The sequence below is a fragment of the Saccopteryx bilineata genome, chromosome 5 (genome assembly GCF_036850765.1).
Source record: "Saccopteryx bilineata isolate mSacBil1 chromosome 5, mSacBil1_pri_phased_curated, whole genome shotgun sequence".
Classification (NCBI taxonomy): domain Eukaryota; kingdom Metazoa; phylum Chordata; class Mammalia; order Chiroptera; family Emballonuridae; genus Saccopteryx; species Saccopteryx bilineata.
In genome coordinates, this window is record NC_089494.1 from 227,876,099 (window position 1) to 227,903,410 (window position 27,312).

A 27,312-nucleotide genomic window follows, 5' to 3' on the forward strand; every position below is an offset into this window, starting at 1 on the left:
TGACACTTTCCTACCCCTGGGGCACTGTGTCTGAGGGAGGAACAGCTATAGGAATCCATCCTAAAGTGGAATTGTGAGTGACGAGTATCATTCCAATTCCTTGGGCACAGACTGTTTTTCCCAATAGTTAGTAATTTAAAACATACATGTAGATCCTGCAGATGAATGTATAAAAAGGCTAATAGTTTCTCACAGACACAGAAAAGTCCATTGTAGAAATACGAATTATCACCTTACAATGAACTTATGTGATTTTCAGTGGGCCATTTGTCATTGTGGAAATGTCAAGAGGCTTGACCTGTGGTGGTGCAGTGGATAAAGCGTCGACCTAAAATGCTGAGGTCTCAAAGAAAGAAAGAAAGAAAGAAAGAAAGAAAGAAAGAAAGGTCAAGAAATATACATAAGCCCTCTTCAGTTCCCTGGATAAAGTTAGCCTTCTCCATGGCTCTTCGAAAGTCATTTTCATGCTGAATTATAATAATTTGCTCTTGTGCTACTTCTCCATTAAAATGGTAGTATTTTGGGGGGTTTTTGTTGTTGTTGTTATTTGTTTTTTTACAGAGACAGAGAGAGAGTCAGAGAGAGGAATAGATAGAGACAGACAGAAACGAAGAGAGATGAGAAGCATCAATCATCAGTTTTTCATTGTGACACTTTAGTTGTTCATTGATTGCTTTCTCATATGTGCCTTGACTACGGGCCTTCAGCAGACAGAGTAACCGCTTGCTCGAGCCAGTGACCTTGGGTCCAAGCTGGTGAGCTTTGCTCAAACCAGATGAGACCGCGCTCAAGCTGGCGACCTTGGGGTCTCGAACCTGGGTCCTCCGCATCCCAGTCCAACGCTCCATTCACTGCGCCACTGCCTGGTCAGGCTAAAATGGTAGTATTTTATTTTATTTTTAAATTTTTATTTATTCATTTTTAGAGAAGAGGGAAGGAGAGAGAGAGAGAGAGAGGGAGGGAGGAAGAGAGGGAGAGAGAAAGGGGGGAGGAGCAGGAAGCATCAACTCCCATATATGCCTTGACCAGGCAAGTGCAGGGTTTTGAACTGGCGACCTCAGTGTTCCCAGCTTGACGCTTTATCCACTGTGCCACCAGAGGTCAGGCTAAAATGGTAGTATTTTAAAAGCAGGAAGCAGGCCTGACCTGTGGTGGTGCAGTGGATAAAGCGTCGACCTGGAATGCTGAGGTTGCCAGTTCAAAACCCTGGGCTTGCCTGGTCAAGGCACATATGGGAGTTGATGCTTCCTGCTCCTCCCTCCCCCTTCTCTCTCTCTCTCCTCTCTAAAAAAATTAATAAAAGTAAAAAAAAAAAAAAAAAAAAAGCAGGAAGCATGCCTCAAGCCAGTTTGTAGCTCTAGCTTAAGGCCAAAAATAGTAAATACTATGTATTGACTAACATAGTAGAAAGGGTCTGTAAATAACACAGTCCTTGCCCTTCAAGGTGTACAATCTAATGATGGAACTAAGACATAGGAAAGTAGACATATAATTCCAAGACAATTATTTGCTTAGGACTAACAGAGAGATTGTGCTAAAGAGATCCAGGAAAGGGAGAAGTTAGGAGAAGTTAGTGCGTGCTGGAGTGCGCAGGAAGGCATCTGGGGCAATGGTGCAAGGGGCAGAGGTGAGGAGCTCTCCATGTATAGCAAAACTGAGATGTTGGGCCAGAAAAACACACAGACTGTTCAATGGAGTTCATTAATTAACTAATTAACTAAGGATATTAAGAGATAAAAATATTAAGGGCTTGGCCCTGGCCGGTTGGCTCAATGGTAGAGCGTCGGCCTGGTGTGCAGAAGTCCCGGGTTCGATTCCTGGCCAGGGCACACAGGAGAAGCGCCCATCTGCTTCTCCACCCCTCCCCCTCTCCTTCCTTTCTGTCTTTCTCTTCCCCTCCTGCAGCCGAGGCTCCACTGGAGCAAAGATGGCCCGGGCGCTGGGGATGGCTCCTCGGCCTCTGCCCCAGGCGCTAGAGTGGCTCTGGTCGCAACAGAGCGACGCCCCGGAGGGGCAGAGCATCGCCCCCTGGTGGGCAGAGCGTCACCCCCTGGTGGGCGTGCCGGGTGGATCCCGGTCGGGCGCATGCGGGAGTCTGTCTCACTGTCTCTCCCCGTTTCCAGCTTCAGAAAAATACAGAAAAAATATATATATATTAAGGGCATAAGTTTAGGTAGTGATGCTAAAAATGAATGAAAAAAACAATATCTATCTTAAGCCTGAGTTGCTGGGGGCACGGAGTTTTCTTCAGAAGGAGTGGTCAGCCATAGCACAGCTAAGTGAAAGGTTCCATCAACTGTTGAAGATGTGGAGACTGCTGAGGACACAGGTTGCTACAAGAGACATTAGAATAGATCGTTTATACCCATGTTCATAGCAGCATTATTCACAATAGCCAAAAGGTAGAAACAATCCAAATGTCCATCAACAATGAACAGATAAACAAACAGTAGTATATACACACAATGGAATATTATTTAGCCATTAAAAGGAATGGAATGCTGACATATTCTACATGGATTAACCCTGATGACATTATGCTAAGTGAAATTAGTCAGTCACAAAAAGACAAATACTGCATGAGATCCCTAAAGGAGTCAAATTTGTAAGAGACAAGAGTGTAGAACGGTGGTTAAAAGGGATGTCTGAAAGGAGGAATGCAGAAATTGTTCAATGGGTAAAATTTTCAGATGGGAAAGGTAGAAAAGTTGTGGAGATGAATGGTGGTGATGGTTGCACAACAATGTGAATGTACTTAATGCCACTGAACTACAGACTTAAAAATGATTAACATGGTAAATTTGATGTTGTGTGTATTTTACCACACACAGAAAAAGATGGTAGATGTACAAATTGTCCATATAAAAAGGATCATTGATCCGATGGAGAAGTGAGAGCTCTGAGGAGAGTAAAAAACAAGAAAAGAAGGGGATGTTAGAAAATGCCTACAACTCGGCACAGGAGGAGAAGGAGTTTAGTCAAACCTCCCAAGACATTATAGCTCCACCATTCAAACTTCTAGTCTGCACGTTCAAAGAGAAAAATCTGAGCGAGTCCTGTTGATTATTCCTGGAATGTTCAGCAAGCCATTGAAATGTAAAGTTGCTGGGGGATGGAAAAGGATGGTAAGGGTTTTAAATTACTTTCCAAGTTGTTGCAGAGGCAAGTCTATGAATATGTTTTGAACAAATAACAGTAGCTGCTTGGCAAGGAATGAGTTCTTAATGGCCATTGGCTTCTAGCCAGTTTTCCTCTCAGAGCTTGGAAAGAAAAATAAATACATGATAAAATATATTCACTTCAGTCGGTTCCAGGATTGGGGTTCTGTGCATGTGGGAGGTGGGAAGGATGAATATATGTGTGAATGTGAAGAGGGATACAAGATGAGAAATGATTTTTAGGCTTTAATTATAAAATGTAAGAGCCCAGCACCTATAATCATGTTTATTTAGCACAAGTTCATCTAGAGAAATAGAAATATTAAAGAGAGTTTGCCAGGAGAAATACTGATGGTCCTTTCTTTGTCATTCCAAATAAGAATTCAGCTAAAACAGATAGGTCTATAAATAGCAACTACGGTTTTGGTATGAAGAGATGAAAAAACAAAAGTCAATTTGAAATACAGCAAAACTTGCCAGAAATACATACCCATTGTTTTATTATCTGGTAGATCCCATGTTTCTCAGGAAATACATGACAAAATTGGTATACAGCTATAGAATAAAAACTGGTATGTCCTGACCTGTGGTGGCACATAGTGGGATAAAGCATTGACCTGGAAATGCTGAGGTCGCCGGTTCGAAACCCTGGCTTGCCTGGTCAAGGCACATATGGGAGTTGATGCTTCCAGCTCCTCCCCCCTTCTCTCTCTCTGTCTCTCCTCTCTCTCTATCTCTCTCCCTCTCCTCTCTAAAATGAATAAATTTTAAAAAATTAAAAAAAAAGGTATGATGGAGAGTTATTTTTAAAATTTGTTTATTTTCTTAATTATCTGAAACTACCACTAATACACTTGTCTTTATAGTGGGAAAATCTATATTTAAACATAACTACCCTCGAAGTTGATTGTGTCACGTGTGGTTGGATGAGCAGTTTCTATATTTTCTCACTTTGCAAAATCTCTGATGCAAAGGCCTTATAATAAACTGGCAAGCAAATTAAAAACTTTTTTAATTTCTAAAAATTAATAAAACTTATTTTTTAACTTCAGAAAGTCCTCTTTGCTGAAGCAAGATTAAGTACTTTGGAATGTTAGCTTTCTTATCTAATATGAGGAAGTTGGACTAAGAACTGGTGATCCACAGACTGAAGTAAACTAACAGATACATTTTGTTAGGGCTTTACTATTCTTTGAAAAAATTTTGAATTGTTTGCCAACATGAACTATTGGGAAATTTTATAGAAGGATCTGAATTTCAGGATCCTTTTAGGAAAAAAAAAAAAAGAAGAGGATCCAACAACCTGGACCCAACTCTTCACATGGTACCAGTAGGGCCTGACCAGGTGATGGCGCAGTGGATAGAGCGTCGGACTGGGATGCAGAGGACCCAGGTCCGAGACCCCGAGGTCGCCAGCTTGAGCGCAGGCTCATCTGGTTTGAACAAGGCTCACCAGCTTGGACAGAAGGTCGCTGGTTCGAGCAAGGGGTTACTCGGTCTGCTGAAGGCCCACAGTCAAGGCACATATGAGAAAGCAATCAATGAACAACTAAGGTATTGCAACAAAAAACTGATTATTGATGCTTCTCATCTCTCTGTTCCTGTCTGTCTGTCCCTGTCTATCCCTCTCTCTGACTCTCTCTCTGTCCCTGTAAAAAATAAATAAATAAAATAAAAAACTATACTTAGAGACATCTTAAAAGTAATCAGATTGGGGGAAAGTCACCATTATATTTAGGAATACAAAAATAAGAATGTTGGTTGATTTCTCATCAGAAAAAAAAAAAGGAAGCCAGAAAACAATAGAATGACATCTGGGGGGAAAAAAAATCTGTCAAGCTAGAGTTCTATATCCTATGAAAATATCCTTAAAAAAATAAAAGCAAAATAAAAACAGAAACAGAACGTGTACCTTGAAGATCTGTAATTTGGAGAAACACTAATGGAAGATACTCAGGCTAAAGGGAAATGGCTCCAAATGGAAGCCTGGATCTGCAGGAATCCTTGAAGGGGCAGAGATGGGAACAATGTAAAATACTCCTTTTGAACACTTTCTTTAAAAGATTATTGACTAACAAATACAATGGTAATGTGTTATAATAGATGAGAAAAAAATATATGACAATAATAGCACAATGGCAAAATGGCAATAAATGGAACTATTCTGTAGTAAGTTTATTGCATTGTTTATGAAATGGTATAATAAGGATAAGTTAAGAGCACATATTGCAACCTTTAGACTAGTAGCCACTCAAAAGAATCCCAAAAGGTATAACTAGAAAGCCAATAGGAAAATTAAATGGAATATTAAATAATTCTTGGTTAATTTTATTAAAAACTTAGGAAAAAAAACACACAGAAACAATGAACAGATGAGATTTTTTAAATGGCAACCATTGAACCAACCATACCAGCATCTAATGTAATATAATGACATAACACTTCAAAAGAAATTATTGCACTAGATTTTTGTTTTGGTGATGGACACAGAGAGGGAGACAGAAAGAGGGAAAGATAGGGACAGACAGACAGGAAAGGAGAAAGATGAGAAGCATCAATTCTTTGTTGCAGCTCCTTAGTTGTTCATATTGCTTTCTCATTTGTGCCTTGATTGAGGGGCTACAGCAGAGCGAATGACCCCTTGCTCAATCCAATGACTTTGGACTCAAGCTAGTGACCTTGGGCTGCAAGCCAATGACTTTTGGGCTCAAGCCAGCAACCATGGGGTCAAAACTCTGATCCCGGGCCTGACCTGTGGTGGCGCAGTGGGATAAAGCGTCGACCTGGAACACTGAGGTTGCCGGTTCGAAACCCTGGGCTTGCCTGGTCAAGGCACATATGGGAGTTGATGCTTCCTGCTCCTCCCCCCTTCTCTCTCTCTCCCCTCTCTCTAAAAATCAATTAAAAAATCAATAAATAAAAAAAAAAAAAAAAAAAAAACTCTGATCCCATGTTCAAGCCAGTGAACCCACACTCAAGCTGGTGAGCCCGTGCTCAAGCAGGATGAGCCTGTGCTCAAGCCGGCGACCTCAGGGTTTTGAACCTGGGTCCTCTGTGTCCCAGTCCAGCACTCTATTCACTGCACCAGTGCCTGGCCAGGCTGCACTAGATTTTAAGATAAACAAGGTTTAACTATATGCTGCTTATAAAAAACACATGGTAAAGATAAAGGCACAGTGGATTGAAAGAAAAATGAATGAAAAATATACTATTTTATATACTGTTATAACTAAATGCCAAAATTATAGTTTAGATAAAATTGTATAAAATATAGTATAAAAATTAGAGTCTACAATATGCAAAACTGTCAACAGAAAACTAATATAAATATACAGAGGGTCAATTATAAAAACCTTAGAGATAATGAGATTTGTGTTTAGTTTGAAAAGAAATAAGATATACATGTATTGATTGGGATAATTCTGGTAATAATAACAGAAAGTCGAATTCAAACTGGCTTAAAAGATAAAGAGACTTTATTGACTCATTTAGTGAAAAAGTCTGGGCAATATTTCAGACAATATTTTTTTAAGCAAGAGAGAAAGAGAGAGAAACAGCAGACAGGGGGGGAGAGAAATGCATCAACTCATAGTTGTGTCATTTTTAGTCATGCCTTGACAGGTGAGTGGGGGGCTCAAGCCAGCAACCTTTGGGCTCAAACCAGAAACCATGGGGTCATGTCTCTGATCCCACACTCAAGCCAACATCCCTCATTCAAGCTGGTGAGCCTGTGCTCAAGCTGGTGGCCTTGGGGTTTCAAAGCTGGTCTTCAGCATCCCAGGTCAATGCTCTATCCACTGTGTCATCGCTGGTCAGGCATTTAAGGCTAATTTTGATCCAGCTCCAGCTCTGTATTTTCCTGATTTTCACAGGTCTGGTCTTCTTCACATTAGCTTCATTCTTAGTCTGATTTCCCTCATGGAACCGAAGAGATTATTACAAGAGGTCTCCTCTCAAACAGTTTCCAGTATCACACACTTGCACTTCACTCAGATTGGTGCCATCCTGACCAGTGTCTGAGGCTAGGAAATTTTCCAGTGACTGATTGGCCCTGGCCTGGGTTACTAGCCATCCCTGAACCAATCACTGTGGCAAGAGGAGTGAGATGATGTTTGTTATGACATTTGCTTCTTTCCCACCCCTGATGTGTTTGTTAATGTAACTCCAGCCTCTCATCTGATATAATTTTGTGAAGATAAACAGAATGCTCTGTTCAGCTCTGCCCTTTCTTTTGGAAGCTCTTTTCTGCATGGCCTGTGATGGGTACCTAAATATACATAATTTGATGTTGAGTATTAGTAAGTGGTTAACATAACTGAGCCACATGCCCTATCCTGGCTTCAGTGGCAATAAAAGTGCTATTTGGAACCTTCATATTTACTCTTTGTTTTATCTTTCAAGTTGTTCAGAACCCAAGTGAGGAAGAGGTACCATTTACTAGGGAATCTCTCTGAAGTCTCAAAACAATTCATGAATGGATTTATACAACTGAAGCCTACTTTTAAAGCTAGAAGGAGAGTCCACATTACTGAAAGCACATGACTACTCCAACAGGAAAGACTGGGTTCTCCAAAGTCTAGTTGCTATCAGGATGAGGGAGGAATCCCAATAGATGTTGAGAAAGCAACCACAGGATGCCACTAATATGGTTTGGTTGACAATTTTTCTGTTTGTTTATGTCAGTTGGTCAGGAAGCATGCTTATGTATTTAATGTCTCTTATGGTCTTTTTTTTTTTTTTTTGTATTTTTTTTTCTGAAGCTGGAAACGGGGAGAGACAGTCAGACAGACTCCCGCATGTGCCCGACCGGGATCCACCCGGCGTGACGCTCTGCCCACCAGGGGGCAATGCTCTGCCCCTCCGGGGCATCGCTCTGCCGCGACCAGAGCCACTCTAGCGCCTGGGGCAGAGGCCAAGGAGCCATCCCCAGTGCCCGGGCCATCTTTGCTCCAATGGAGCTTTGGCTGCGGGAGGGGAAGAGAGAGACAGAGAGGAAGGGGGGGGGTGGAGAAGCAAATGGGCGCTTCTCCTATTTGCCCTGGCCGGGAATCGAACCCGGGTCCCCCGCACTCCAGGCCGATGCTCTACCGCTGAGCCAACTGGCCAGGGCCTGTCTCTTATGGTCTTTAAATATACACAATTTTGTTTGTCAATTATTCTTCCATAAAGCTGGAAATATATATATATTTTTTAAATAGAGAACTCAGAAAAGCAAACTTCTATTTATACAAAGTGAATGTATTATTTTACCCTTGTTAAACCACATCCATGGAGATGGTGATGTTATTATAATCATGCATGTACCTGTTGATTAACACAGTGAAGTAGCTCAGGTCTCTCCAAAACTTTGCTTTACTCTTTACTATGCCAAAAGTCACAACTCAAATTAAATCTTCATGTCTCTAATAAAAATCTCAACTATTTTGTATCCTTTTTTAAGGATGCTGTTTTAGCCAAAAGAATGTACAGAAATCTTCTATTCAAAAAATAGTTTGAGGCCCTGGCTGGTTGGCTCATTGGTAGAGTGTCAGCCTGGTGTGTGGATGTCCTGGATTCGATTTACGGCCACGGCACACAGGAGAAGTGCCCATCTGCTTCTCCACCCTTCCCCCTCTCCTTCCTCTCTGTCTCCCTCACTTCCCCTCCCACAGTCAAGGCTCCATTGAAGCAAAGTTGGCCCGGTCACTGAGGACAGCTCCATGGCCTCTGCCTCAGGCACTAGAATGGCTCTGGTTGCCGCGGAGTGACACCCCAGATGGGCATAGCATCTGCTGGGCATGCCAGATGGATTCTGGTTGGGCGCATGCGGGAGTCTGTCTGTCTGCCTTCCCCAGCTTGTCCCTTTGGAAAAATACAAAAAATAAAAAAAAAAGTTTGATAGTAGCAACGAATTGTTTAGATTGCAAATAGGCAGCCAGCTGAAAATTTTTGACAACTTAATTGCAGCTTGGCAGCTACAAAGGCAAGGCAACAGGCTACCCTGCTGGATCCATACAACTGACTTGTGTACATTGCATGATTCTGCTTGATCTTTGAGTAAGCACAAAAGACAATTCAGCAAAGAGGAATTCATAACAAGAGAATAAAGCACTGCAGAAAAGAACCTGTCGTGTCTTTGGATTTTCAAAAGTGACTAAAATATTTTAATAGGGCTCTTTTAGTGCCTCTTTCTGCTTGCCTGTGAAATATTGACAGGTCTTCCTGACTGGGGAAATCAAAACTCATTATGTCTTGCTTGATTAAATCAAAAGAGGTGGAAAGATAGACTCAATATTATGAGGAAAGAGAAACAATAGAAAGTATATAAATTAGAATTCCAAACACCAACCTTAATTGGTGCATTCCTGAGCAGTTTTCTGGGAGGCACTGGCTCCCCACTCCTCTTGTCATGAGCCACTCTCTTCGGAGAACTCTGTCTCATAAGTGCTTCAAAGGTTAAACTTTTGTCTGTTCCATTTCCATTTTCTTTAGATTTCCCCAAAGATACGTGGTTGACTTTTCTTAAATGTTTATTTTATTGACTTTAGAGAGAGAGAGGAAGGAACAGAGAGGAAAAGACAAGAACATCAATCTGTTCCTGTATGTGCCCTGACCAGAATGGAACCCGCAACCTCTGTGCTTCATGACCAACCTCTGTGCTTCAGAACCGTATTCTAGCCTGACCCGTGGTGGCACAGTGGATAAAGCATCGACCTGGAAATGCTGAGGTCGCCGGTTCAAAACTCTGGGCTTGCCTGGTCAAGGCACATATGGGAGTTGATGCTTCCAGCTCCTCCCCCCCTTCTCTCTCTCTGTCTCTCCTCTCTCTCTCTCTCTCTCTGTCTCTCCCTCTCATCTCTAAAATGAATAAATTAAAAAGTTGTTAAAAAAAAAAAGAACCGTGTTCTAATCAATTGAGTTAATTGGCCAGGGCTTGTATTGACCTTTGTTTTAAGACTACATCCAAATGTCACCTACCCTTCTTCTTTTTCTGTCTTTGAAAGGATTCTGTTGGGCGGATAAAGTGTATTATGCTCACTTTGTTAAAGATAACACAAGGAGGCCGTCACCCAGGTGATATTAATGTGTGTTTGGGTGGGCTAAAGGCAGGCAGAATCCTTTAGCCTGGGGCTTGGTTTTGGGATTAAGCCTTTCCTACCCTTTTTGATGTAGGGCGGTACAATCCTATCATGCCTCAGAGAAGTGACTTTGTATTAGAGACTTCCCTATTTTGTATATTGGATTAAGGGTTTTGAATCTACACTATAAAATAGGGGTAGAATGGGAGCTTGGGCTCTTGGTTCCTGAGATAATCATTAGAAGAGAGAGCAGAGGAGAGCAGAGAAAGGCCACGTGGAGGAGGCCAGGAGAAGCAGCCAAGATGGCGGAATGTTGAGTGAGAAGCCAATTTGGGCAGAGTTTGTATCTGGGATAAGGAAAGGAGATGGGGAACAGAGGTGAATAAGTCTGGTGAGCTAGAAACATTTGATTCTAGGAAACTCGGATAAGTCAGTAGCTTTGTGAGCACTGAATGTGACTGGGTTTTGGAGCCCAGTGTGTATTTTTACTTGCCCGCCGGGTGCAAAGCTAGAATTAAAGACTATGGCCCACCAGTTTTTGGCTCCGCTGTTTCTTTGCCGACTGTCCGAATCCAATGCGAACCTGCATGGACCAGGCTGCTCTGATGGTGGCCCTGGCCTTGGCTCCTGGCTCTACAGATTCTATAAGCACAGAGAAGTCAGCCAAGTACCTATCTAAAGACATAAGCCTTTCTTGCTTTTAGATTAAGGGAATGCTATAATGAGAGAAAAACAGTTGAGAGGTGATAACTAGGTGTACTACTGAGGTAATACCTTTGTGAGTAATCTATTTAAATATTTCTTTTCTTTTTCTTTCTTTCTTTCTTTTTTTTTTTTTTTGAAAGAGAGAGAGAGAAAGAGAGAGAGAGATACAGGAAGGGAGAGAGATGAGAAGCATCAACGCATAGTTGTGGCATCTTAGTTGTTCATTGATTGCTTTCTCATATGTGCCTTGACTGGTAGGCTCCAGCCAAGCCAGTGACCCCTTGCTCAAGCCAGCAGCCTTGGGCTCAAGCCAGTGACCATGGGGTCATGTCTATGACTCCACACTCAAGCTGGTGACCTCACACTCAAGCTGGTGAGCCCTATGAGCCCACACTCACGCCGGGACCTCCGGGTTTCTAACCTGGGTTCTTTGCTCTACAAACTGCACCACCAACTGGTCAGGCTGAATATTTCTTTTTGAATTTTTGAGTAATCTATTTGAATGAAAATCTATTTGAATAAAAAGTATGTTAGGAGGTCTTTTCACTTAGGCCAGAGGAAACAAAACTATTTCTAGGCGTGTATGAGAGAGTAAATTGTTCAGCCTGCTTCTTTGTGGTGGTTGTTCCTTGGTCTCAGATAGGTTCTTCATATACTGATGAGTAATCAGCTAAAAGAATGAGGACAAACTTCTGCAGATTTCTAGAGCTTTTATTCTGAGCAGTTTGCTACCGCATAAGTGCTATGTCCTATGAATTCTAGCTACCTTGGTCTCCTCTACTGAATCTTTTCTCCTTACCTCAGGGAGATTGCTGACCTTTGTTTGGGTTACCCTCCCTGCACTGTGTCCTGGAAATTCCCTCTAGGCAGTATGCTGAGCCAATTATATAACTCATCTCATTGTTTCCCTTTTCCCCAGTTCTTTATTATCTTCTTGACCTTTTTTTGTTTGTTTATTTGTTTTCATGCTTTTACATCTTAGAATTCTCCAGGGCTAGTCCTTGGACTTCTCTTTTTGCTCTATGCTCACTGCCCTATGAACTCACCTTGTCACATGCTTTAAGACCATTGTTCTGTTCTTATCTCCTAATTCACTTCTCCAGTCTGGATCTCACTTCAGAACGTCAGGCTTATTTTTCTAATTGCCTTCATGATGTTCTCACTTTGATGTCTAATTGTCATCTCAAACTTAAGAGTCTAACATTTACTTCTCCTATATTGACAACCTGTCTTTTTCTAAATGCTTGGGGTAAAGTTTTTGGGATCATCCTTGACCCTTTTCTTTCTCTTACTACTCAGATTCAGTTTGTCAGCAAATCCTGGCCACTCTCCCAAGTAAAATACTAAAACTCACTGCCATCACCCCTGCCTGGTCCAAACCACCATCATCTCTGAGCTTGCTTAATTTAACAGCATCTTAATATCCCTGTTTCTTTCAACATAGCAGCCAAATTCATCCTGATTAGCCATAAGTTAAAGCATATTACTCCTCTGCTCAAAAGTCTCCAAAGGTTTTCCAGTTAACTCAGAATCAAAGCCTAAGTTCTTACTATGAACAGGACCCACATCATCACCATTGTGACCTTCCCTTTCCCCATTCAGTCACTCTACTCTAGTCACTCTTCCCTTTTATTGTTTCTCAACTATTTCAGGCATGTTCCCATCAAGGCCTTTGCACTTGCTACTACCTCTATTTGGAAACCTCTTGCCCCAGCAAGCCAAATGGTCAGTTCTCCACACTCCCTTCAGGTCTTTATCCAAAAGTTACTGTTGGGCAGATAAAATATAGTATGCTCACTTTGTTAAAGATGGCGCTGCCCACATGGAAGCCCATCGCCCAGGTGATTATATTAGTTGCCCTTCTTGCTTGGGATGGGCGTGATTATGTTAATGTGTGTTGGAGGAGGGCTTTCACGCCAAAAGGTTTTAAAAGGAAGAGAGATCACGTTGTTCCGGGGGAAAAGTGATTACATTCTAGGACAGGGGTCCCCAAACTACAGCCCATGGGCCACATGTGGCCCCCTGAGGCCATTTATCCGGCCCCGCCGCACTTCCAGAAGGGGCACCACCACCATCTCATTAGCCAAAAGCAGGCCCATAGTTCCCATTGAAATACTGGTCAGTCTGTTGATTTAAATTTACTTGTTCTTTATTTAAATATTGTATTTGTTCCCGTTTTGTTTTTTTACTTTAAAATAAGATATGTGCAGTGTGCATAGGGATTTTTTCATAGTTTTTTTTTTTATAGTCTGGCCCTCCAACGGTCTGAGGGACAGTGAACTGGCCCCCCGTGTAAAAAGTTTGGGGACCCCTGTTCTAGGAGAAGCCCATGCTGTAGGAGAGCAGATAAAGGACACGTGGAGGAGAGGAGAGGCAGCCAAAATGGTGGGGTGCTGAAGGAGAAGCCAGTTAGTGCAGAGTTAGTGCAGAGAGAGGGAGATGGGGAACAGAGGTGAATAAGGCTGGTGAGGTAGAAACCTTTGATTCTAGGAAACTCGGATAAGTCAGTGGCTTTGGGAGCCCTGAATGGAAAGGGAAGTGTTTTCCCACTGTGTGTGTTGTTTTTGTTTGTTTGTTTGTTTGTTTGTTTGTTTACAGGGACAGAGAGAGAGTCAGAGAGAGGGATAGACAGGAACGGAGAGATGAGAAGCATCAATCATCAATTTTTCATTGCCATTGCGAAACCTTAGTTGTTCATTGATAGCTTTCTCATATGTGCCTTGACAGCGGGCCTTCAGCAGACCGAGTAAACTCTTGCTCAAGCCAACGACCTTGGGTCTAAGCTGGTGAGCTTTTTGCTCAAGCCAGATGAGCTGGCACTCAAGCTGGCAACCTCAGGGTCTCGAACCTGGGTCCTCCGCATCCCAGTCCGACGCTCTATCCACTGCGCCACAGCCCAGTCAGGCTGTGTGTATTTCTTTTTCTTTTTTTTTAATATTTTTTTTATTTATTCATTTTAGAGAGGAGAGAGAGAGAGAGAGGAGGGGAGAGGAGCAGGAAGCATCAACTCCCACATGTGCCTTGACCAGGCAAGCCCAGGGATTCGAACCAGTGACCTCTGTGTTTCCAGGTCGATGCCCTATCCACTGTGCCACCACAGGTCAGGCGTGTGTGTATTTCTTGCCCACCGGTTGCAAGCTAGGATTAAAGCTAATGAGCGTTGCCCCTGGTGGGCGTGCCGGGTGGATCCCGGTCGGGCGCATGCGGGAGTCTGTTTGTCTCTCCCCGTTTCCAGCTTCAGAAAAATACAAAACAAACAAACAAACAAACAAAAAACCTCACAGTTGGGTATAGGGAAGAAAACAAACATCTAGATGCCCCCCCTGCGGAAAGACCTAGGCAGCACCCATGACAGAAATCAGAAAGGAAGATTCTGATCCAACACAAGGAAGTATTCCTAATGGCCAAAGTTGTCAGAAATGGAACAGACTGAGTGTGAAGTTCCTTTGAAAGGAGTTGTCCCAGAAAAAGTGTGAAGACAACTGATTTGCTGTTATGGAAGGGACTGACTCAAGCATAACATGGCTGGTCAGCCACCAGGCAAGTACTGTGGACCGAAATTCTTGAAGAAAGTTTCCAACAAAGTGACTGTTTTGCAGAGAAGTGTGTAAGGCTGAGGAAACTAACAAGAACTTTGATGCATTCAGGGACTATTAGAACTTGAAGGCATATCCTCCTTTTTCCATGAAGTCACAAGGGGAACCTGATTAAGAGCAGGAGCCCTGGAAAAGAGGCTTCCAGAGAGAAAGGGAATTTCTAGGGGACACCTCCAGAAACAGGTAACATACCCCCGCTTCTCTCGCCCTGGCGCTGTCGTGTGCAGTACCACTCATTGACCAAACGCAAAGGGAAGCCGGAGGCAAAAAGCTGCAAGGGGTGCAGCTCATAGAGGAAGTAATGCAATCCTCAAAGGTCAGCGTCTGCAGGCACCAAGCAGGATAGAGGAGGGTGGGTGGACATGGATCTAGAGGAGCAAATGGAGAATCGTCGGCACAGTTGGCTAAGAAGAAAAGGAAATTCCGGGGAGTGTAAAAATGAATGATTAGGAGGTGAGCCTCCACTATGGGAGAGGAGTATGGAGGAAACGAGCGGCACTGAAAATCTGGCTCCGTCCTTCCCACGTCTTTCCCATTGCCGCATCCCCTGCTGCGCTCCTGGGCGCACTACCTGCCGTGGCGTGGGGGCGAAGCCTGCCTGCCTGCCTGCCGCGCGGGGGACCGAGAACAGCCGGGCGCCGGGGCTCGGCCCAACCTTCTCCGGATGAGGAGGCTAGTCTGGGGCACGCGTCCCGCCCGCCCGCCCTGGCGCTGGCGCCCGCGGGGGTCGCCGCGATCGTTCAGGGTGCCCTGGCTGCCAGGCGAGCGGGTGTCCACGTGGGCAGAGGCGACGTCGTTCAGGTGGCGAGGATCGAAGGCGGAGCCCTCTGCCCCTCCGGGTCCACCCACCGCCCTTCTCCCTCCCCGACCCAGAAAAGGACATGCACACAAAAAACTTTCGCCACACTACTAATATATTCGCGTTTCCTCCCACTTTCCCAATGGGCTACCAGCTGCAGAACTCCTCAATAGCAAGCTTAATTGTGCTTTGTCATGCAGAGTACCTCGCTTTTCTATAGAAGGTTACAAAGGCCCATTTGAAGTATTTCTTTCTCGCCTAATAGTGAATCATTTGCATAGGGCACCTCTGCGCCTGCCAGACCCAGGTAGCCGCGCCGGAGCTCCCGGACCCCCGGGAACAAGACTCAGTGAGCTTTTCCAGGGGCGCCTACCCCGCCTCCAGCCCCGGACCCCGACTTTCCTCTCCTTCCTCCGGGCAGCTGATTTAGAAGACGCGAAGCTCGGGGCCTACAGGCGGCGGCGGCCCGGCCCCTCCGGCTGACCCCTCGGCGGCCTCGGGCCATCCTGGCCCTTCGATCCTGATCCTCGGCGGGGGCCTGCGCTAGGCCAGGCCTCCCGAGTCCGAGTCTTCAGTTCCTACCTGCGGAGACCAGGCAGCGACCCCCGGGGCCTCCCGCGCCCTTGCCTTCCGCGTAAGGACTAAGCGAGGCGCCTAAGAACCTGGAAGCTGCAACGATTTGGATACCACGCTGTTCCGTTTCTCCTGGTTGATTGGCAGGGCTGCCTTCAGAATATCTTTTCTTGTTGCTTGTTTTGACAGTTCAAATCCAGGTCTATGTGACAGATAAAGCTAATAAAATTCTAATTTCATTGTTAATCTTACTTCATTGCAGTATAGGTTTTTACCCTCACACCTGCGTGGCAGGGTGTAATTCCATTAATAATAATAAAAAAATCAATATATTCATTGCATGTCTTTTCCCTGATGATATATTGTGAACAGTGTGAGTTGAAAAAGGACCGTTTATTCCCACCGTGAATGAGCCCGCAGGCGGGAGCTTCACCTGCCCCTCAGTCAATTAGGAATGTATCAAAAAGTCTAGCAAAGAACGAGTTAAATTAACCGTTCGCTAATTTCCTTGTGTCCCTCCTACATAATCCCCCCTTTTCAGCTTGTCCCAGAAATTACCACATGTTGCAAGGTTCAAATAGTGCCTAATGAAACAGTGACTAAACGCCTCTCCCTCCAGAGCCGCTGTTGGGGGAGCCCTTTCGTCTGTCTTCAAAGGCCGCCGATCCGTATACTAGTCCCAGTTCTCTTTCCCTTAAAAAAAAGTTTCTTTGGCAGGAAAAAAAAAAATCTAAAGCTGTCACTAACTCTTTATGCAGCAGGTGAAATTACCCTGCTGCCCACTTACTTCCTGCCACCACCACGCGGTGGGATTCCAAGATGCGGGTGCCCTGTGCCCTGAATGGGGGTGGAAGCTTGGACTTGGTCCCCTCCGGTCGGTCGGCGGTCGGACAGCCAGCGTCCTGAAATTCGGAGGGTTGAGCCAAGGCCAGAAGAGATTGGAGGAGGGTGGGGAATTGGTCCTAAAGAACAAAGGAGTGAGGGAGAGAGAGAGAGAGAGAGAGAGAGAGAAACCAAGGCAGAAAGTGACAAAGTTTAAAAAAAAAACAGAGCAAAGCAGGCAGCGAGAGAACTAGAGGGAAGCAAATACAGAGATAGAAAGGAGAGAGGAACAGAGAAGACACCTTCAGCTCTCAACTCCCTTCTCCCAAGTTAAAAACCACGTGTCTGGCTCAAGCAACTCATCAACCCTTCATTGAAGGCGTTTTGAAGTCTTGAGATGCAAGACACTAATAATTAATTGTGGTCATTATTTAATTAAAGAGGAAAGGGGGAGGTGGCTTGCTGCTGCTTGACCCCAAACAATTTAAACTAGGCTTTGTGAAGGTGGCCTCCAAAAGCCTGCCCTCCCTCTCCTTCCTATTCTTTTTCTTTCACGCTCTCAAAAATTTCCATTATAATCCTCAGCAGTCTGGGGCCGGCAGTGAGCATTGAGCTTCAGTCCTTCCCAGCAAACTGAGGCAGAGCTGGCTGCAGCTCCTGGGAGCCGGCTGCTGCCCAAGGGCAGGGAGCTTGTTCCCATCAGGAGCGGCTCCCACCTGCTTTTCTTCTCTGCACCTGCTGTCGGTTGTTTCGCCATGAACTTTAGACATCCAGTAGCAGTTGCCTAAGAATTAGTCCCACTGCAGTGCCCACACCAGCTAAATATTGCTACATTCTCTGTTTTCTCTGCCTCCTTCTCTCTCCCTCTCTCTCTCTCTCTCTCTGTCTCCTTTCCCTCCCTCTCGCTAGAGACTTGAGTTCCTTATTTTAAATGGTGCAGCTAATACAAAGTCATCAAAGCACTATGGTTCTTGTCTTCAAGTGACAGCCCTCTTTATAGGGTGGTTTGAAATACGCCCCCTGCTTTTCAATGTCTCCTTATCCATCTTTGTCTGCTCTTCAGAAAAGCGGACAATATAAAGCCCAGCCTGGCGAGCTCCCCACACTCATGCCTGGGCAGTGCCAACCTCCGCCTTTAAGCAGATTGAAATTGTCACTGCTTCATTAATCTGAAACTAGTTACTTTCCTAAGCACACAGTACACACTTCCGATCTGTCAGGATTCACTCAGAGGAGTCCCGGGGGCCTTCCTGGGTTTGGGACTTGAAAGACTCAACAAAGGTATGACAAAGGTTCAGGAAAACATAGGGTCAGGCTGGAGAAAAGCAATGCCCAGGGTAGAAAGACAGGCACTGACATCAAGAGAAGAACACACAAACCACTATATTCAGAGACAAGGGGATGCCTAGAATTTTGGAGGGTGCACTTAAGAACAAGGAGTCCAACTATGAGAACATACAGGGATATCCACATGGAATAGCTCTCGGATTGTGAGTTCTCATGCTTCAGATTTTCTTTCCCCAAACCAAAGAAACTTGCTTCCAAATATGAGTTAAGGGGTTTTTTGTTTGTTTGTTTGTTTTATCTGAGCTCTGCTTCCTAAGAGGTGTCTCTAAATTACTGTTCTTGTTGGCCCCTCTCCAGTTCCAGCCTGTGTTACCCGCTCCAAGTGCCAGGGCATTGGGTGTAGGGCCCCTGTATGCATCCTTGTGGAATTTCTCATCTTCTGTGAGATAAGCTGCCTCTTTTCTTCATACCTCCACTATTAACAAAAGAAAATACAAAAGATTTGTCTGCTTTTAATATTTCTAGTTCACTTAGGATAGCAAGTTTTTGGATTCTATTCTAACTAATTTGGGGAAGAGATGTAGGCTTCCTCCCCCGCCCCAGGTTCAATTTTCAGTAATGTGAGCCTAAAGATTTATAAAATAGATTTATATTAAATTATGTTAATAGAAACCTAGTAAATGCCCCATTTAATTGCATGGAAAAAGAATGTTCCCTTTTAAGATATCTGTCACCTTAACAGGTACATACAAAGATTCCCTGTGAATAATGAAAAAAGGAACAATCACTTTGATGCACTGAGCTGCATTCATGTCTGGGAGAGTGGTAGGCTGTGTTTGGAGAGGGTAGGAGGAGCTCCCTTTAAAGTAGCGATTGCTCCTTTAAACCCAGTTTCCTCTAACAAATTACTTCTATTGGAAGTGTCATTCTCCTCCCCTCTCACATCCTTAAGACTTGATCTGAGATCCAACCCAAAGCTCTCTGTAGTCTCCTTTCAATGTTCAGCTTTTAGCTCCGTCCCCCAACCAACTCTGAATACCTTTCCACCTTCCACAAAGAAATCTCCCAAGAAGTACCATGAAAAATGACTGGAACCTGCAGGAAAGGTAGAAATAGGAAAAACAAAAAACAAAAGAACCCTGGTGAAAAGAACTTTTTTCACAACATGACCACCACCAATGGAGTTATTGTTCTCTATTACACACATATATACACGTGCACACCATACGCGCGCGCGCACACACACACACACACACGCATGTACATACACATACACAAACAGACCATATTGCCCTCTTAGACCTCTTTTAGTTAGAGCAATCGCCTTTCTGGCAATTCCATGACCACAGTCTGGGTAGGCCAAACAAACTGTTTACTATTCCCGATGAGATATAAAAAGGCAGAATTGGTGGGGAGTGGGGTAAAGGAAGAGAGAAGGAAATCAAAGACTTTACATCCCCAAATTTTCTTTCTCCTAAAATGTTCTTGGATGTGCTTGGAGGGATGAAGTGGGTGGGAACTAAGCTGTGATGCTCACTTCAGAATAAGTGGGAGGGGTTAGCATCACCAGTGTCTCTATCACCTGGGCCCAAGGACACCCTAGGGTTGGGCTGCTGGGTCACTTCTGCCCTGGGCATGAAGTGCAACCAAGATGCCTTGCTGAGTGCCGCTGTCAATGCTGAATCTTTGGCCTTGGGTATGCGTTGGTCACTGAGTGGGAGGGGAAAGGGAAAAGGGGAAAGGGAAAAGGGGAAAGGGGAAAGGGGAAAGGGAAAGGGGAAAGGGGAAAGGGGAAAGGTCTTATTCCTCTTCCTTTCTCTAAATTCTGGCCTGGGTCAGGACACAGGGGCAGAAAGTCAATTTTCCTGCTCTCTGTCCTTCACCCCCAACTCTTCTCATGTTTAAAGCTACCAGAGAGCTTGTTTTCAGAGAGCTGGACTCAACCACACCAGGGGCTCCTGCTGCTCACTTCTTTTGGCTTAGTGGAACAAGGTCCTGATTTCTAATTCTCATTTTCATCCTCTTTGTCTCTTTTCATTATGTGTCTATAGGCCCCTAATAGTGTTCTGTTTTTCAAGAGGGGGCCTATTGAAAAGCTAGCATTGGGCCCTGACCAGACAGCTTTGTTAGAGCATGGTCTGGAAGCGCAAAGGTTGCCCGTTTGATTCCTGGTCGGGACACATAAGGAACAGATCCATGTTCCTGTCTCTGTCTCTCTGCTTTTTCTCACTAAAATCAATAAAATAAACATTTAAAGGAAAGAAAAGCTAGACCTGATGCTTTGCAGGTGTAAAAATTGTCAAGGGTGACTCCATCCATCTTACACATTCCTCTTTAGTAAACCTGGAGCCGCTAAGAAGATTGGCTAGCAGAGTATCTGTGTGTCTGAGTCTGTATGTCCGAGTGCTGATATAGGTGTTCTTAACCTAAGGTGAAACTGCAGGCCTTTAAAAGCAGACAGATTTCCACAGCCTTATTCTGATTTTCAAACATCAAAAAACATCAGCTGACGGGGGCGGGTGAAAAATTCACTCTAGTATATAAAGAGACCTCATGATTCACTCTGAAAGTGACAAGACGGTCCGCTGGGGACCAAGTATCCTAGAACAAGGAGGATACCCTTCCCGTCCCCGCCCCCACCCTCTGCCTCCACCCCTCCTACCCCCCACCTCCCCATCCCTGGCAAACCCTGAAGAACCTTTCTTTGGAGAATGTCCAATGTCTAGATAGGTATCTTTGCCTGGATCTTTTTTGCTTCTGGTGAGGGGTCCATTGTTTATTCTTTCTTTCCTGAGTAATTTCCCCAAAGACAGGGGAGAGAGGGGCTTAGAGTCTAAGGCTTGACCATTGCAAGCAGCCGGAAACCAGTCACGGAGGGCCGCTGCCGCGTCTCCCTGGCGGGCAGTGCGCGGGGCCCTCCGCGCAGCACAGGGCGCAGCCAGTGGGTGCCCGTGCGCTCCTGGCGCAGAGGGTCGGTCCCAGCTAGGCAGGGACTTGGCGAGGGTCGGTCCCGGCTAGGCAGGGACTTGGCGAGGGCCGGGCCCGAGCGCGGGGACAGAGGGCCGGCCGAGTGCGGACGGGAGGGGAAGGTGTCGAGGCTTAGTTTGGGCCGGGAAAGCGAAAGCGGCAGCAGAGGCTCTTTATCCATCTCGCTATTTCCTGAGAAGGAATTCTTAAACGAGAGTTCTTTGCCCTGCCACTCTCACTCGTGCCCCGAGAGGCCCGTGGGTTGGGAAGGAGGGAGACGTGATCTTCAGAGAAGGCAGGGCCGGCTCCTCTCCTCCCGTCGGGCAGGGCGAGGGGCGCGATGCTCTGCATGCGAGAGAGACCCAGAAGCTGGGCCTCCCGAACCCAGGAGGAGCGAGCCGGGTTCCAGGCGCCACTGTGCGGAACCATGCCCAAGTCGCCGCACAGAGCGGCGCCCTCTCCTCCTACTGCCTGTCCCGGCCGGCGTCTGAATTGAAACTGAGGACAAACCTGGAGTATCTGAAAGGGGGATTTCCTTCTCCCGAGTGGGTGGGAAGAAGGGAGGGAGTGAGGAGCAGGAGGGGGAGAGGGGGAGAAAGAGAGGGGCAGAGGGAGAGGAGGAGAGGGGGAGAAGGAGAGGAGGAGAGGAGGAGAGGGAGAGAGAGAGAGGGAATGAGAAAGAGAGACTCTGGGAAGAGAAAATCGCAGACCCTTCCTTCCTCCTTTCCCCTTCTTCCCAATTAGCTTCCTGGCTTTAGTTTTAGAGCCCCAGGCCCACCTGGTGAAGTTTCAGTTATCACAGGCCCAAAGTAAGTCAGACCTGGAAGTCTGCACATGTGTGTTGTAAAAAGTTTCTATGGTTTGGCCTCTTGGGCGGCATCGTTACAAAAAATATCCAGAAATCACACCAGTGGGTGTTAGTGAGATTGAGCTTTCAGAAAATGACGTCTAGTTTCCCTGTTCCAGCTTCCCCTTGCTGTTAGATGACAGGGTCTGGCCGCGCTGAGGAGAGGACAGCGCCCGTGGCCCTGCTGGGAGCGCAGCCTCAGCGAACTCCCGGACAGGCTCGCAGAAATGACCTCTGCAAGGTGAGGGGAAGACAGGGGCTAACAGGGGGAGAATTCAGGTCGAAGTTAGGGAGAGCAGGAGGAAAAAACCAAGAATCCAAAGGAAACAGCTATTTCGGAAAAGTGAGATTGTAAATCATTAGAGCGATTCCCTGTCCCTGACATTTTGCTTTCTTGGCCTTGATGAAAACCAGCTAATTTCTTAGCTAGAGGAACAACCAGAGATGGTAACGTTTCTAGTCACTTACAGCATTGTTTGTAAGTTTCCATGTTTGCTTCCAACCTGCTTTGATGGATTGTTACTCTTCCTAAAACTATTCCAACTTTTGAAATTCCTCTGCATAATTCAGTTTTTAGTAATAAGAAGGATGAGGAGGAAGAAAAAAAAAGGAGGGATACCACAGAGGAAGAAAAAAAAAGGAGGGATACCACAGAAAAGAAATATTAGAGACTTTCACCTTTTCTAGCTAAATAAAAGGTTTGCCTGTCATTAGTGCCAGCATCACTCTAACTGGAGTGATCTGTCCTCCCAACTGTGAGGAAGTTAGCTATTTTGAGGGTGGAGAATTACTACTTGGTAAGTGGCCTCATGGCTGTAGGTGTCTTCTTGGCAGAAGTTTCTGTGACACAGAAAACCTATAGAGTCCCAGACTCCCTCAACCAAGAGATTCATATTACCAAGTTTTAATCAACACTTCCGTCTAAATTTACAGACACTTTTTTTCCTCCTTTCCATGGGGGAGAGGGAGATGGACAGGAAGATGGTGAGAGCAAACACCGCGAACTCAGAACCTTGGTTTTGTTACATTTATTTAAATAAATATAAATATAAATTTTATATAAAATTATTCACATAGGAAGGGACTTCCAGCATTTGGATTTTAAACTCTGCTCAGGCAAATTTTTAGAAAGCAAGATTTACTTTTTGGACTTACTACAGGATTTACTTTTCTAAATTATTTGCAAATCTATATTTTTATTTTAAAAACAATAGGAACTAATCAAGAAACCCTGGTGTTCTTATCAGGTTCTGAAAAGCAGCAGGGCAGAGAAAATGACATGCGCTTTCAAAAAACTCCACGTAGGGCTAAATTTAAACCAATGCTGTTTTTTTTCTGTTATATGACAAGACTAAGTTGAATCTAGGTTAGTTACATTTTTAAAAACTCTATTACTGACAGTGTCGCTCTAAACAAATAGGTCAAGGAGGGAACTTGGGGGCAGGCCCTGGGAACGCTCGCTCTGTTCTCCAGATGGAACCGTGGAATTGGAGAGGATTTTTGACCCCTGGGTGCCTGCCGCGCTGGCGTTGTAGGGGCTCCCGGGAGCACGTGCTGAGACGGAGACGACCCTCCCTCATAAGGGGGAAATCTCCTTGTCCTCGTTGGCCGAGGCCGGCGACAAGGAGTCCTCATCCTCAGAGCGCGCGTAGTGCGCTTGGCTGCCGACGCACTTGCAGCCCGCGTGACTGTTCCTCTGCGTGCCCTTCCCTTCCTTCTTGTGCTTCACCCGGCGATTCTGAAACCAGATTTTCACCTGCTTCTCCGACAGGTTCAGGTACGTGGCGATCTCGATCCTTCGGAGCCGAGACAGGTACATGTTGGAAGAGAATTCCCGCTCCAGCTCCAGGAGCTGCGTGCTGGTGAACGCCGTCCTCATCCTTTTACCGTTGGGTACCTGGCTGGCGTCCGAGGCCCCTGCACGCGGGCCAAGAGAGGTCAGAGGTCATTCTCGAGAAACGCGCTCTCGCCCTAGATGCCATCCCTTGGAAAGGGCGCTTCTCGAGGACCCACCTGGAGAGCGCAACCAAACACCTATACCCATCCCTCACCGTTCCCCATATCCTAGCTTGTCGTTCCTTAGCCCAGAAGGACACAGACGCCCATAGCAAGTAAACACCTTGCAACTTAAAGTCAGAAGATTAAAGGGGGTTGGGGCACTTTCATAGTCAGATTTTCTCCTTTCAGGCCTAGCAGAGAGGCAGAGGCAACAACCGAGAGGCGGTCAAACTTAGCCAAAGCATCGAACGCTTTAGCTAGACCCAACGCCAAACTCCACACTGAAGTTTACACACACCCAGGGCGGACCTCGGGCAGTTAACAGCCCTCTTCTCAACCCTCAAGTTCGATGTTCCTAAGGCCACCATAATACGGAACACTTAGGCACCACGCACTAGCAATGAAGCGCACCAGGCCTTGTAGAGGTGGACAAACTATATAAGTTCCACCTTTGTGGAATTTCTTGGGACCGCTTCACAGTTACACTAAAAGCCCCTCCTTCCTCCCCCCCCCGCGCCCCCCCCCCCCCGGGCTCCCATTTCCTCCACAGTAGGCGAAAAGTTTGTTTCCGAGAGCCCAGAAGGCGCGGCGCGCAGGTGCCCAAAGACCCAGCCCTACCCATAGTGAGGCAGTGGAATCTCCGCGGGTCCGCCACGTTGTAGGTGGTGGCGGCGCAGACAGGTGCGTGGTGCTGCGGATGCCCCAAGGCCGCCGCGGCCGCCGCCGCTGCTGCCGCGGCCGCTGCTGCCGCGGCCGAGCCAGGTTGTTGGGACTGGTGGTGGTGATGGTGGTGCTGCGGCGGGTGGTGGTGATGGTGCGCGTGGCTCACGCGCGAGCAAAACTGCGAGTCCCCAGGACCCGAAGAAAACTGACTCTTGAGCAGGGGCAAAGCCCCGGCCCCGCCGGCCGCCCCGCCACCCCCGGCCCCTGGACTCCCTGTCCCTGCGCCCCCGCCGCCGGAGCCCGCCGGCCCCCGGGAGGAGTGCAGGTGCGAAGTGACGCAGAGCGGGCACACGCAGAACGCGCCGCTCTTGCGGGACGGACAGCTGGGCCCGGACATGGACATCACCAACGGGGACGGCATGCCCAGCGGGATGAAGAAATCCGGCCCGGGGTGCGGCTCAGGCAGCGAGGGAGCGGGCCGCGAGGAGTCCTTGATGATGAGCGAGTCGACATAGAAGGAGCGCGACATGTCGGGAGGGGTGGCTGGCTGGAGGGCTAGGCTGCTGCGGCGCCTCCTCCCCTCTGCCGTTCAGATCTCTGCCCCGGGCGCGGCGCGGTGCTGGCGGTCAAGCCCCTGGGGACGTGGAGGTGTCTGCGCCTCAGATGCGAACAAAGGGGTCCCTGGAGAGGTCTGGTCCTCACGTCCCCCGCCTGGAGCCCCGGCTCCGGATTTTATAGCCCCCACCCCGGCACGTGATGCTGCTGAGTGCTGCTCCGCTCGGGCTCCTCGGCAGCTCCCCACCCCCGGGATAGGCTGCCCGAGTCACAACAGAAGCGCGAGGAGGGGCGGGCGCGCGGCAGGGAATAACTCGGAGGAGGGGGATGGGACAGACTTTGCAAAGTGTAGGTTTTGTTAATTTCGCGGGGAAGCCGGCCTTCTCCCCCTCTTTCTCCACGCTTTCCCGAAAAATCAGAGCTGCATCCTCCATCCCATCCCTTCTCTAGTCTGGGCCCCAGCCCAACTCTTGCCCCGCACGGCTGCAAAGCGCACCAGGTGGGGACTTGGAGGCCTTTTTAATAGGGATGCCCAGTCCCCCCTGCTCCACTGCCAGCGGTGGCTAAGGAGCGGGCAAGTGTGAGGCTTGCAGTTTGGAGCAGGATAGTTCGGGCAGCGGACTGGCAACAATGCAGTCCTGGAGCTCGTCTTAGGCCACTGACACACACACACGCACGCACGCACACACACGCACACGCGCGCGCGCACATATTCAGAGTCCCCCAGCTTTTGGACTTGGCCAGGGTCATTCAGGTGGCTAGTTCGTGAGGGATCTTGGGGCATTAACAATGAGGCCTCCCAGCTAAGAAGCAGATGAGCTTTTCATTCTGATTCTTAAGAAGCTGTAAAATGCCTCTGCACTTGGGGCTACTCAGATCAACGACCCTTTCTCTATCCCTTTCTAGTGGGCAAGCTCCCCCTTTGGCAGGAGGAGATGTTGAAGAATCACTCTTTTCTTTCTCCAGATGGTTCCACCACTACATGTCCAGGCCAACCTTAGAAACCCCGTCCGAGGACTTTGGAGAGAGGACTCAAGCCCTCGCCCGGTGGAGACTGGGCAGCAGCTGGGGACGGACTTGCTCTGGGCCCCTTCTTCCCCACGTCCCGCCCCTTTGCATTTTACAGATCTTAGGCAGCTGACGGTCTAACCTGGAAGCACTGTCCATTCTGCTCTAATTTAAAAGCCCAACAGCCCTTAGCCAGGATAGCTTGGTTGGTTAGATTAGAGCATCTTCCAAAAGTGCAGAAGTTGCCTGTTGGATCCTGGGTCGCGGCACATACAGGAACAGGTCAATGTTCCTCTCTCTCTCTCTCAAATCAATGAATTAAAAAAATTAATTAAGGGCCTGACCTGTGGTGGTGCAGTGGATAAAGCATCGGCCTGGAAATGCTGAGGTCGCCGGTTTGAAACCCTGGGCTTGCCTGGTCAAGGCACATATGGGAGTATCCTCCCCCCCTGTCTCTCTCTCCTCTCTCTCTGTCTCTCTCTCTCCCCCTCTCTCTCCTCTCTAAAATGAATAAATAAAATAAAAAATTAATTAAAATAAAAGCCCAAAAAATATAGAAGGGAATTGAGCCATTCAAGGAATCCTGCCTCAGATGGGCGAAGTGGTTTGGAAGAGGAAATCTTAGCGGTACAGGGCCCAGTGGAAGACGCGCACCGCAGGTGGCTGCCGGGATAGGGGCTATTGATCTTCGGGGAAGGCAAGGTGACAGCTTTCTTCTTTTCCCCTGTAGAAAATCTATCTGGAGTAGGGATGGTGAGCAACATCTACAAATCCGATCCTTTCCTGAAAACAGCTAACTTCAGGCCTGAATTCACAGTGGTGCTAACCAACTTGGGGACAGGACTTCCACCGCTTGTGAGAACGAACGGAGTGCCCAAATCGGAAGGGAGCACCACCTTCTCAGCTGGAGACATGGCTGTCTCTCTGTCCTCTTTCTGTCTCTCCTTTTTCCTTTCCATCTCTGTGACAGCTCTCTGGCCTGCTAGAGAAGTGTAATTGGGTTGTAGGGACGCCCCCGCTCTGGGGAGCCCAGGATTTATGGATGGCAATTAAAGTTTTATGAATTGCAGCTGAGGCTGGTTATTGAGCTATTTGAATGTGATTAGAATTCAATTAGAAAGTGGTTAGTGGACGGTGGGTCTCCAGAGTGTAAACAGACAGCTATTCCAGAAATGTGCTAATCCAACATCTTGTGACAACAATTAAGGAGTCTCAGGGCTTAACTCAGGGCAGCTCAGCTGTAACTACTTTTGTACCACAAGGTTTGCTGGTGCAG

At 46.8% G+C, this 27,312-nt stretch overlaps 1 protein-coding gene across 1 annotated transcript; it reads right to left on the reverse strand.

Annotated features, from left to right (window-relative positions):
* Positions 1-22,905: 22,905 nt before the first annotated feature.
* On the reverse strand, positions 22,906-25,120 carry GSX2 (GS homeobox 2). Its single transcript, XM_066280952.1, has 2 exons — positions 24,429-25,120; positions 22,906-23,729 (listed from the first exon to the last, which is right to left on the reverse strand). Exons 1-2 carry the CDS (start codon positions 25,000-25,002, stop codon positions 23,389-23,391), a joined length of 915 nt encoding a protein of 304 aa, XP_066137049.1. The 5' UTR covers positions 25,003-25,120; the 3' UTR covers positions 22,906-23,388.
* Positions 25,121-27,312: the final 2,192 nt, after the last annotated feature.